Here is a 13,299-nt window from a genome sequence, read left to right on the forward strand (position 1 = left end):
ATGAATTTTGTAAATCTACTTAGAGCGTTTCAACTTTTGAAGTCGTTCTAACTTATTATCGAACTGAAATAAATAACATATTTTGCCATTTTTTACTGTTTGAATCTGAAGAACACAATGTCTAAAAGAACATTATATTTGGGAAAAATTTGAAAAATTAATAGTGAAAGAGAAGATTAAAAAATGCTGTACAATGCATGTATTTTAAGTATTGCATGTGTAATCTCTTGTATTTTTCACTTTTTTATTAATTTAAAAATATGTAAAAAATGGCGAAATATGTTGTTTATTTACGTTCATTAATAAGTTGGAATGATTTCGAAAGTTGAAACACTCTAAACAGGTTTACAAAGTCATTTCACCGGCTTTTTCCTGCATTTAGTCGAGATTGAGTGGAATTAAAATTAATACCATTTAATTTGACAGGTTAAATGCAACGAGAATGCATAGCTTTTCAACTCTTTTTTGTGAAATAATTCTAAAAACACACATCGAAATCGTCAAAGGTCATTATTTGCAATATTATGAATTTATTTAAGTTTAAGTTTTATTCATTGGCTAAGAAACTAATATCGAAACAATTAGGATTCCATTTTCCTGTTGAAAGTACTAAATCAACTTTTTGATTTGAGGCCTAAAAGCGAGAATACCCTCTTAAGTAATAATCGCCGTAATATCGTGATATTCGAGTCGATCGAAAAGAGTTGTTTAGATAAGAGGAAGCTGCGTCTTTCAGGCGTTCGCCTCGAGGCAATGCATGTCGAATGGCCAGTGGTACTGGAACGCCGAGACCGACAGCACGTGGAGCAACTACAGCCAATGCTACCCGGCGTCGATGGTCACCGTCCTGATGAACATAACGGACATGCAGGCGAACAACGCCACTCTCATTAAGGTAAAGGATGAGCGACGTCGCGACACAACGGGCTATTAATCTCGGTAAAAGCACGAGCGGACAGATGAACAGGTATAAATTTCTGAAACAACGAAATTTCTTCCTACGCGCGGAAAACGGCGGAGATGAAAGGATCGATCGGAATCACACGGCGCGTCGGTGACGTCAGGGTCCTCGCTGTTCTCTACACGCGAGGAAATGAGAGGCCATAAACGACGTTTTGTCGTTTCCAGCGGGCGGGAGGGCTGCGCAGCCGATTGCTTCACCCTTGTTCGCAGGGTAAACCCCGTGAATGACGTTGCTGCAGAGTTAGTTTCCAGACTTGGGCGATAATGAACCGAGCGGGGCGAGGACAAATGAACCAATAGCTACGTCGTAATGGTGTTATCGAGGAGGTCGGGCGGAAAATACTGAAAAGAATTTTCCACCAAGACCTGCGCGCTTAATTTTTTTTTTTTTATCCCGGGCGGGATTCGCACACCCACGTAACGTTTGCAATTGAGGTGCCGGCCTTTGAAACCCAAATTAAAACGAGTTCTACCTTTTTCAGTGACCTATCTGTCTTTTTGTCAGTTTTATCAGTAGCGACGTTAATGTTCAAAAATAAAACAGAGCAATGAATTTTCCGTCAAAATTTTAGAGGCTCCGTAAAATGGCACCGTAATTCAGAAAATCAACCCGTTTTAAAATGTTTCATATAAAAACATATATAAATATATATAAAATATGTCCATATATATGTTTGTATCAGTTTCCTTTCTTTTGTGAAATTTCTGTTTGATATAAAAAGATAATAGTCATACTGAAAAGATAAAAACTAATTTTAAAAATAATTTTTGCATTGCTTCTTTTAAAAAAGATAGGTGTGAAAAATTGTCCATATATAACCAGATATATTCCGGAATATATATGATTATGTATGGACAATTTTTCATACTTAGCTTTTTTAAAAGAAGCAATGCAAAAATTATTTTTTAAATTAATTTCTATCTTTTCAGTACGACTATTATTTTTTTATATCAAACAGAAATTTTACAAAAGAAAGGAAGCTATAATATAAACATATATGGACATATTTTATACATATTTATATATGTTTTTATATGAAACATTTTTTCCCGGGAATTAATTAATACTGTCTATTTAAAATAGAAATTAATCGTCTTAATTTAAAAGACGATGTGGCAAATAGAAATAATAGTAATAATACATATCTTTTTTTATAGTTTGTAACTGCTGAATCTAATTCTGTTCTTTAAAAAATATAAATTTGTGGAAAAAGTCCTTGAAAAATATAATAATCAAGTTAAGATTTAAAATAATTCATCTCAAGTATTTCTTTGTTCTTAGATAATAATTTTTATATCAACCAAAATACAAACTATTAGGTATAAAAATATTATCACATTTCACTACCAGAAAAATTAATAAAACTTACTAATAATAATCTGCTAAATGTTTGACAAGCTATAGCGAAAGAAGCATACCATTTTTATTTGCCACTTTTATTTCAAAAGTCGCCTCACTTTGTATATCATCCTGACAAATCCAACCGTTAAATTCAAATGAAAATCAACGATAAAAGCGCTTTTACTTGATGCGCGAATATAGGACGACCTATACAAGTTTTGTATAGAAGCTTTCCGTAAAGCGACCACGGAATCGTAACGTAATAGCAGGTGATCTCCTTGAAGATCATAAAGCTAGTGGCATGAAAGGGAATGCACAATGAGACCGTGGAATGCCACCGTCGCACAGTACAGTACAGTACAGTACTGTACAGTCCGCTATAGTGTAGTACAGTGCAGAGATCTATAGAGATGTATAGTAGAGAATTAGGAAAGGTTTACAAGAGCCGCAAATTAAGCGCAATTTCAAACTTTCGTAATTTACTCTCGTGAATGGAGATTATACATAACGATATTGTCAGGGAGCTTGTCGCTGAGGCTGCCTATTCAACAAATTAATTAGAAAAAGCTGCACCTCACTTATGCGAAATAATTTCACATGTAACGTTAAACTTTCAAAATTATTCAAAATTATTTACGTTTAATTTACAATAATTTATTTCTGATAGAAATCGCTCTAATAACAATTTTCCTTTTCTGATCACGCGCGACGCGCGTCCGGTTACTTAAATTAATTAAATTTACAGGTAAATGGTAATTAATTACTTCCCCATTTGGAACGCGATTGCATGTTGTAGAAATTCTTCCCGATTGTGAAGACCATCTCGAAACTCGGTTACTCGATCTCGCTGTTCACCCTCATCATCGCGTTTTGCATTTTGGCCACGATCAAGTAAGTATTATTCAAATGCAAATGAGATCGTAACACACGATTGCAAAACAAAGGCGCCTCGCTTTAAACGCTCTTGCTTCTTGCTTCTTTTCTTTCAATTAAAACTAACAAAAATAACCGCCCGACGTCATTCAGAGCGCGCGTTTTATCGTATACATTTCTATGTGTTTATTTGTGCATTAACGTATCACGCGCTGTAAAGTAAGAATTTTAACGTCGGGGCTGCACCCCCGTAAAAGTGTACAATAAATTTGACGTCTTGTTTACGCTGACATAAAATCGCAAATCTCGGAGGATTTCCTCCTCGTCGGATTTCTCACCATCGATCTTCGTTTCAAAGTCGTCGCGTCGTGCACACTCACACTCGGCGCCGCTTAAGACTCTCGCACCCTCCTAATCGAAATTCGTAATTCGCGTTGCCACGTTCAAGTTTGTCTCCCATCGGACGTAGGAAATTGCGATGCCCGCGGAACATATTGCACATGCACCTGTTCGTCTCGTTCGTGATGCGTGCCTTCATGGCGCTACTGAAGGACATACTCTTCGTGTCCGGGATCGGGCTGGCGGACGCCGTGATCAAAGTTAACGAGGGCTACTGGCTGCTCGACGAGAAGGAGAGCAATTGGCAGTGCAAGACGTTCACCAGCCTGTGGCAGTACTTTATCCTCGCGAACTACTCCTGGATTCTGATGGAGGGTGTATATCTGCACAATCTGGTCTTCCTCGCGCTCTTCACCGACTCCAGCTCCAGCATCACGGGCTACATCGTCTTCGGATGGGGTAAGTGGGATTAATCGGGGAAGTCATCGTGGATTATGAAAGGATTTCTGGGGATTCTGATTAACATTAGTTGTAATCCCACATTATCTTGTCTCTTGCGTGTTGCATTAATTGTAGTTTACTTTGCGCTCCTTAATTATTAATTAATTTGTTATCTTTTATTTTGTTTTATTAGAGAAGAAAATGTACAAGATACAAACTCTTTTAAATTATTTTAAAGAATAAGATATTAACACTTTCTTAGTGAGATTTTTTTCAGAAATTTAATTATTTTAAGATTAAAAGCTTTGTATTTATATTCATTAAAACAAATAAAAATTTCTCCCATTAACTAATTAATTTGGACAAGATTTTTTTCTTTCGGTAAATGTTTGTATAATTAATTTCTTACATATTTAATATATATATAATTTATTCTTTCTTTCTCTTCTCTCTCTCTCTCTCTCTCTCTCTCTCTCTCTCTCTCTCTCTCTCTCTCTGTTTTACTCTTTTATTTAATTCTTTAATAATAATTGAAAAACAGAATATAAAAATTTAATAATAAAAATTATTTTTAATGTGATATATTACTTTTCACGTTCTATGTTAATTATAATTTATTTAATTATAATTTACTTTCTGCTTTTAAGTATTAATTGTTTTGTCACTTTTTAATTTTTTGTGCATTATATTAAAATATATATAAAGGGAACTTTCTTTTAAATAATTTAAAAGAATAAAATGTTTTTTATTCATACTTTTTTACTGAAAATTTATAATGTACAACTTTACTATTACTATTAAAAGACTTTATACATATATATTCATTAAAACAAAAATTGTCATTATTAGCTAATTAATTTGCAATGCAATTTTTTTTCTAAGTGTTTATATATATCTATTATTTTTTATAATTGTGTATAATTCTTTTTATTGTTGTATTACTAAAGATTTTTAACGATAATTGAAGAACAGAATTAAAAATTTTATTAATGGAAACCAACTTTATTATAGAATACTATTTTTTACGTGATACGAATAAGAGAGCAAATGTAATTTTTCTGTAGGTATCGGTGAGTATCGATGAGTATCGGTGTAGGTCTCTCTTTTGAAACTTCCTGACTGTCTTCGACAGAATTCTCTACAGGGAAATTGTAGAATCCCTCAATTTTCAGGGAAATTGTAGAATCCCTCAATTTTCAAGAAGAGTTCTAAAAAATCATGACAGTTCTATAACGTCAAATGAAATGTAACATCGTATCAATTGTGAAAATTATGCAGCAACACGAATAGTAACAATACAATATTCACTTTAATTTGAAATATATTTTTTATTATACACACACACACACACGCACACACACACATATATACATAACGTTTTTCTCTCAAATAGTGTTATATCGAATCTATTAATCTCAATTATTTCAAGCGTCGATATTTTTTTATATTATATTTACATTATTAATTCTTAAATTAATAAAATAAAAATTAAACGATAATATAAAATTTTGACAACATATTTGTATTTTTTTTCTCTGATTATGAACTTCACAGGATTACCAGAAAACATTTTCCGCTAAATTATTTACTTGTATTATTAGAGAAACTTTATTATTAATAAACTCAATGACCCAGTTAATAAACTTGCCATGCAATTGTCGCAACTTTCCATTGCAGGTTTGCCAGCCATATTTATCTTACCCTGGGTAGTCACGAGGATCATATTCCAGGATACGTATTGCTGGACGACCAACGAGAAACCTCTCTTGTTCCTCTTCATACGGGTACCCACGATGCTCTCTATTTTGGTAAGAACCTCACGAATGCCTCGCTAAGCTCATAATTAATTCACTCGTACATTAATCCGTCGCTCTTCCTTGGCTACGCTAGATAAATTTTGTGCTCTTCATCAACATCGTGAGGGTGCTGCTGGTGAAACTCAAGTCCACCATGTCGGAAGAAACAGAAAGATACAAGTGAGTTCTGTACGATAGAAGATACATTCCCGATGTAAATAGAACGATGTAATTTATAATATTATTTCCCTTTTAATGGAACTTAATAAAACGCGAGACGCGTCCATAAAATTGTTTTAAACAATTTTGACTGTGCAAACGTATGGTATATCTGAAAAATGATTATTAGGCGATGGGCTAGAAGCACGTTAGTACTGGTGCCGCTCTTTGGAGTTCACTACGCGTTCTTTATTGGGATGTCGTACAGCATCGGCGTAAACGAAACCGTGGAGGTCGTGTGGCTCTTCTGCGACCAGCTGTTCGCATCTTTCCAGGTAACGCGCAATTATTAATAGCACTAATCCATTTTGCTGGACGCCAAACTGCCTTAAGTTGTTACACAAGAAATCGAGCGCTCATAACGACTGCTTTATCATCAATTATCTCGCCGAACAGCTAAGTTGAACGGTGTTACGCAAAAAATTGGATTAATTAATCCATAAAGTTTAAAAGATTGAATCACGCGCGAAATCGAGCGGATAGATAATTTTATATCTTATTAAAATTGATTTACTCAAATGTGCTACTTGCTGGATTAACGTTTTTTGCAACGTTATATAATGCTAGTTGTAGAACTTGAATTTTTTCAGTGTATTATTAAATTCTTTTCTCTCTCTCTCTCTCTCTCTCTCTCTCTCTCTCTCTCTATTTATTTTTAAATTAAATTCTAATTTTACTGCATTCTTTCTTCTAACGTTCATTTTTTTCGTAGAAAAAAAATTTAATAAACAGACAAAAAAAAATTAATAAAAAAACAAAATAAATGGAATACTTTTGTGAGGAACATGTTTGAATAAAATGATTAAATGATATTTATTTTACACATTTCTTTACAATTTGGGATAATTTCGGGATGTATATGTTGCGTCTGTCAAAAATTTAATTTATCGAGTATTATTTACTAAGAAAAGTAAACTACGCCAGTGAAAATTGTATACTCTATTACTAAAAAAATTTGAATTACAAAATATTCATCCCTTGTATTTGAAAAAAGTGAATTTTTTAATTCTTACATTTTGCCGTATATCGAAGTGGATGGGATATATGGCCACTCACGGGTGCGGCAATCAAGCTATACAAACAATATAAAACAATATAAAAGCTAAGCGCTTGTGTTTTGCTATATTCTTTTACTATCCCTTTACTATGAAGAAAGAAATAACCAGTGAGTGCCTTTTACACTCCCTAGAGAGAGAGAGAGAGTAATCATTTTACGTAGATCGTAAATACATCGTTGAGCTACTTACTGCATTGACGAATCGATTCAACTCACGATAACTAACTTCGTTAATATTAACACTAAAAAAATTATAACGTAAAAGGGTATAACAGAGAGACGGCGCGCAAATTACATTCGCTCCCTTTTACGTTTTACTTCTTCGAGAAATATTTTCTGAAAACATTGCATTGAAAGATCCAGATTTTGCTGGATGACAATTAAAATCGGCGTGCGAAGGGGTAATCGTTGCCACTGTATCTCTACTCTTTTCCCCCGAAAGGGCTTCTTCGTGGCGGTGCTGTACTGCTTCCTGAACGGCGAGGTGCGGGCCGAGGTGTCGAGGACGCTCCGCGGCGTCAAGTGGTCGCGGCTACGCGGGATCCGATGGGGCTCGCGGCCGTCGACGCATTCGGTCAGCACGTGCAGCTGCAGCAACGTCGCGAAACCCGGCAACGGGAGCCGCCGGCAGTCGAAGAGGTCCAGCTGGTGGAAGTCGCGCTGGAAGACGCCGCCCGTCTGCCTTTACCAGGACCGCGCTACTCGTCGGTCCACCCACTCGATGGCGAGTACACAAGGTGTCCCCTTAAATCCTACAAAACGTCGTGTCCCTCGCCATGTGTCTCGTTCTTGTCGTCACGTTGTTGTGTTTCGGGCCGACTTCGACCAAACGTCGGTCAATCTGATCGGCGATTAATACGATCGGCCGCGATATCCAGCAAGATTTCTAAATTACAAGATCAGTTGCCCTTACCCGGCGATCACCAACTAAAAGTTACGTATAACAGTTAACAATATAACTTATAACTGTTAGGAAGTTATAACTAACAGTTATATTAACTTTTAGTTGGTGTTCGCTGGGTAATATAATTTCTCTATTGAAAGTTCTATTCGTATCACGGGAAAATAGTGAGGTGTCACTAAATAAATTGATCGCCGGTTAAGTTAATCGAAGTTTGATCGAAGCCGCCTTTACTGTTTCAGTGTTTGGTATTAGTCCCCTTTAGCAGATGATTGAAAAGCAAGCTGCGTTGAACGGGTAAAATCCTTTCGCCGATTCTCTTTCGAAACATTTTACTTTCGAAGCAGATGGATTTCTAGATTTCAAATAAAATTAATTTATCAGCGTGAATTAAATTGATTATCGAATTAACGCTGTGATTACTGCGTTTCAAGACGCGCAGAAAAACTTTGAAGAACTAGAAAATGTACATAAAATTACATAAGAAATATTATTGAGATACAAAGATCCTGCTACGACCTTCCCTCGATTTTAATATTGTTGAACGCATGTCTCATCTCAATTAAGGTAGATTAAATTTTGTGCAACTTATAGCCGCTTTTGATGATTCCTGAAATAAATACGCATCATAGATAAATATTAAAGTGTTATTCATAACTCAATCGCAATATCGAATGTAAGAACAACGGATTTATTTTGAAAATTCGATACATTAATCAATATAAAAATATATTAGATTCTCTTGTCATCTTAGAAAATCGTAAGACATAAATATTTCGTAGCCATGCTGAAAATAACGCGATACGTGTAAAAGAAGTCAGACATCGCGACGGTTTGGCGCCCTTAAAGTGAAGTTAGAGAGTTTCTTTCTCTCTCTCTCTTTCTCTCTTTCTGGTCGATACCGTTCAGCCAGATTAAAAGGAGCGTTTTCGCTCGAATGCAGCACGAAATCCCGCGCGCTCGAGTCGTGCAAAAGTTGCGCAGCGCACACGACACGAATCCCGCAATGCAATTTTGCAGATGTTAGAACGAGAGGAGGTAGTCTAGCGAGCAGCCGGGATTACCTAGAGATCGCCGGTAACGGCCAGCCGCCGCCGACGGCGACGCGGCCGGCGACGCAGGATCATCAAACCCATCATACATCGCCCCTGTGCAGCAAGTACACGGATCAATCGCTGCTCTCCTTCTGCTCGGTGAGTGCCACTTGGTTTGCGCGAGTATCCGTACACGTCTACAGCGTAATCCCGGTGATCCAGTCGCCGATAAAATATCTACCCTAGCTTTTCTCCCTCTCTTTTTTATATCGCGCTCTGAATACGTTATACGTTATACAATTCTATATCGTACATGGAATGGATATAAGACTGTACGAGAAAGCACAAAAACGATCAATCTCGAAAGCACAAATATTTTATAGATACATAAAGATCTTTTTTTATTTATGAATTACTTGTTTGAATTTTTTTTTATGTATTATGTTTATTATTTAAATTAAGTTTTAAATTACTATTTAAATTATTATTTAAATTACAGTCAATAAGTTAACATAAAATGTAGAATTTATTTTATGTTAAAAGTTACATTAAGATTAAATTAAAAGTTAGTATTAAAAAGTAGTATTTATTTAAATTAAATTAAAATGTAACTTTTTAAAATTACCAGCAAACACAGAACATAGCAGCAACATTGCGGCAATGTTATAACATTGTAGCAACATTACAGCAATATTACAAAATTGCCGCAATGTTTTGTGTTTACTGGGTAGATTACTCTGAACAAAACAGTTACAATTGGATTATCAAAATAAATTTAATATTTCATTAGTAGATTAAGTTTATAAAAATATTTTTTTAATAAAAATATTTAAATAACAGCAAATGTCGTGTTTTATGGAAATTTTCTTACATTTTTTTCTTTTTTATAGATAAATTGTTAATTAAAGAAAGAATTTAACAAGTTAAGATTTATATGTTTATAATTGAAATTAAAAATTATTTCAAATTGACTAAATTAAAAGTCATTAATTTTTAATTGTGTTATTTAACTTTTAATTTTTAACTAGTTACCATCCAATTCTGAAATCAATCGTGTGTGTAAATTAATCAAACAAAAAAGTAATCACATATAAATAATTAAAAAATCAAATAAAATTAAGTTTACTATTACAAAAAAATGTTCTTTTAAATTTAATACATTTTTCTAAATCCAAAGAAATTTATGTATTAAAATAATCTAACCAATCCAATGCTTAAATTAAAAAATGCAATTGTTAGACTTTTTAAATAATATGTATACTTTTTAAAGTAAATATATTTTCAAATTTTACTTACTTAACTCGATCGTTTTTTTACATAATATTACTTGGGTCAGATATTTCTGACACTCCAACCTTACATCTCAATTTTTATTGCCTTTTTTCAATGATTTATAATTAAATAAAGATTAATAATATTCTACATCTTTTTGAATAGAGGTAATTTTAATAATTTTGTAACTGTAGAAAAATTTGCGTTAAGTATAAAAATATATAACATAATGTATATGACAGATTTAATTACTAAAAAGTAAGTATATATATATATAAATCTAATTTGTGTATATATGTTTGCGTGTATCAAATTAGAAGTTTAACATAATATTATTAATACATAAAAAATAAATTTTATAAATCATAAAAGTAATTAATAATTATTTTATGAACTAGAATTATGTTTTAATATTGAAGATATTTTTCAGAAAAACAATTTAAAATTAGATATTATATATTATTAATTCTTTTGTTTATTTAATTTAGACGTTTTGCTTAAACAACACTTAAATTTTAATGTTAACTATATATATTATACATGTCATATTCTTTATTTTTACTGATTTATTTTTAAACAATAATTTAAATTTACTAAAAATATTAAAATTATATTTATTTTTATATCCTATTATTTATTATTTTTGGAGTTTTATTATTGCAAAAAATGTAATTTTTGTAAACTTTTTTACAATTAAATTTTAAAGTCTAAGTTACATATTTTATTATAAACTAGATTAAGTTACATTAGATATTAATCAGATTAATATCCAAGCAAACATCAATAATAGTAATACATCTAATATTTTAATTTCCTACTCAATAATATAATTATACGCCCGGGAAAAAATGTTTCATATAAAAACATATATAAATATACATAAAATATGTCCATATATGTTTATATATTAGTTTTCTTTCTTTTGTAAAATTTCTGTTTAATATAAAAAAATAAGTCATACTGAAAAGATAGAAATTAATTTAAAAAATAATTTTCGCATTGCTTCTTTTAAAAAAGCTAAGTATGAAAAATTGTCTATATATAATCATATATATTATCAATAAATTAGTTTCTATCTTTTCAGTATGACTATTATTTATTTTTTATATCAAACAGAAATTTTACAAAAGAAAGGAAACTAATATATAAACATATATGGACATATTTTTTATATATTTATATATTTTTTTTATGAAACATTTTTTCCTGGACAGATAGTGTAAATTAATATATAGAGGAATCCGGGGCAGAATGGGATAGTACTATTATTTTTATTGCATGGTGCCGCAACCTCGCGGAAAATTCGAACTGCTTTAACAGGTCGTTTTAAGACAGAAGCAACTTTGTTGATTGTAATAAATTTTCCGCACGGTTGCGGCACGGTTGTATGCAATAATAATAATAGTATACTGTCCCATTTTACCCCGCTATCCCATTCATTCCCCGGGTTTCCCTGTTAATACATAGACAGTGTTCCATTTAAGATACCGAAATATCTTGAAAACAATGCATTTTCAAAAAATATGTTTTAATTGAAAATTGTAGTTTCAAGGAGCCCGTCGGACCTAAAATCTAAATAGCTCACCTAATAAACTCCTCCGAACCCTACAACTTTTGTTTGAAACATTTTTGTCAAAAATGCATTGTTTTCGAAATATTTCAATATTTTAGTTTGAAATGGATTAATGCGTATGTACCAGTAGCGACTTTCCTTTATAATATATTTATATTTATTTTTGAGTAAAAAAAATTGTACTTAAGGTTATATTATTATTTGCTGGAGGTACATATTTTTTAAATAATAATAAAAATTATATTTATCACACGCTAATTACAAAGGTTACGGTATTATTTGCATGGAGTGTCTGGCACACCCCAAACATTTGTATTGCCTTTTTATTAAAATCTATATTAATACCATGCTTTTTCAAATAATTGTACGAAAAAATATATTCGATATAATTTAATAAGAATATTTATTGCTTCTATAAATGTCATATTCTTTTTCTCTTCGAGAAAGAGGCGATTATTTATTTCCACTTTCCTCATGTCCCGAAAATCGCTCTCTATTGAATTAGCGAACAATTGTCTCTTTCTCTCAGATGTCAGATGCGTCGGGGCCGAATGTCGACAGGATCCGCGACCAGCATCGATGGAGTGACTCCGAGTGCTGTCACCTCGCATACGAGTTGCACAATCTACAGCCGCATCGCGGACATCCGTGATAACGCCCGCATTTCACGGCAGGAAGAAAAAAAATGCATGTCGCACTTGTCCTATAAACGTTCCACGCGCGTTTAAACGAACGCGCATACCGTCCTTCAAAAAGGATGGGAAAAAAGAAAATTAGGAGAATTTTTAAAATTTCTGCTAATAAATTCTCAAAAAACCAAAAAGAGATAGAGGGAAGAATAAAAAGAATTATCTACTTCATATTCTTTCACGCATTTTCTTCCTCTGTTGCGCGCGTTATGCTTATTGTTAGCGATAAAACAGAGACTGAGCCTTTTTCTTTTAGTTCCCCCTGGTGAAAATTTGTCTTGCAATTAGAATTCTTCATACAATTTTTCTGAATTTTTCAAAATTTCTGTACAATTTCATCATTTTTTATAAATTAGCTCAGATTTGTTTTATATGAATTAAGTCTTTTCAAATATTAAGAAGTTTATATCTTTTCCTTTAAAAATTCTTTAGCCCTCGTCTACAATAAAGATTTAAGCTTTAAGCCGCAAGAAATTAACCAATCACAATCGAGTATTCTTATAAAAATCTACTGTGATTGGCCAGTTTCTTACGGCTTAAAGCTTAAATCCTTCATTGTAGACTAGGGCTTACGTGAATTCTGAAGTACCTATCTAGGATTTTTCATTTTATAAGAAAATCTATAAATTTGCAAAAGTTTTTCAGATGTTTCTCAGAAATCTTCGTAAATTTAAAATATGAAGAATTTTTTAAAATATTATAAGAAATTATAAGATTTTTTTTTCACCAAGGCGCGCATCGCGTTTATTTCATAGAGATTCCGTGTCATTTACGCAGTTGTCCGTGGCGTAGCTCTTAAT

The 13,299-nt window shown here is 32.6% G+C and overlaps 1 protein-coding gene across 4 annotated transcripts in view; it reads left to right on the forward strand.

Annotated features, from left to right (window-relative positions):
* Positions 1–12,578, forward strand: part of LOC105836001 (secretin receptor) — a 73,094-nt gene extending 60,516 nt beyond the window's left edge. Inside the window, exons 5-13 of one of the 4 annotated variants that reach the window (XM_012679739.3) lie at positions 737–895; positions 3,102–3,196; positions 3,627–3,976; positions 5,636–5,766; positions 5,849–5,934; positions 6,104–6,248; positions 7,473–7,767; positions 8,952–9,124; positions 12,340–12,578. In XM_012679739.3, the coding sequence (XP_012535193.2) occupies positions 737–895; positions 3,102–3,196; positions 3,627–3,976; positions 5,636–5,766; positions 5,849–5,934; positions 6,104–6,248; positions 7,473–7,767; positions 8,952–9,124; positions 12,340–12,462 (1,557 nt within the window). In that variant the 3' untranslated portion in view covers positions 12,463–12,578. Of the gene's footprint in view, positions 1–736; positions 896–3,101; positions 3,197–3,626; positions 3,977–5,635; positions 5,767–5,848; positions 5,935–6,103; positions 6,249–7,472; positions 7,768–8,951; positions 9,125–12,339 lie in introns of those variants that run through there. The other 3 variants (XM_036292515.1, XM_012679741.3, XM_012679742.3) reach the window with 3 other exon arrangements.
* Positions 12,579–13,299: the final 721 nt, after the last annotated feature.

This window comes from Monomorium pharaonis, chromosome 10 (assembly GCF_013373865.1).
Source record: "Monomorium pharaonis isolate MP-MQ-018 chromosome 10, ASM1337386v2, whole genome shotgun sequence".
Taxonomy (NCBI): domain Eukaryota; kingdom Metazoa; phylum Arthropoda; class Insecta; order Hymenoptera; family Formicidae; genus Monomorium; species Monomorium pharaonis.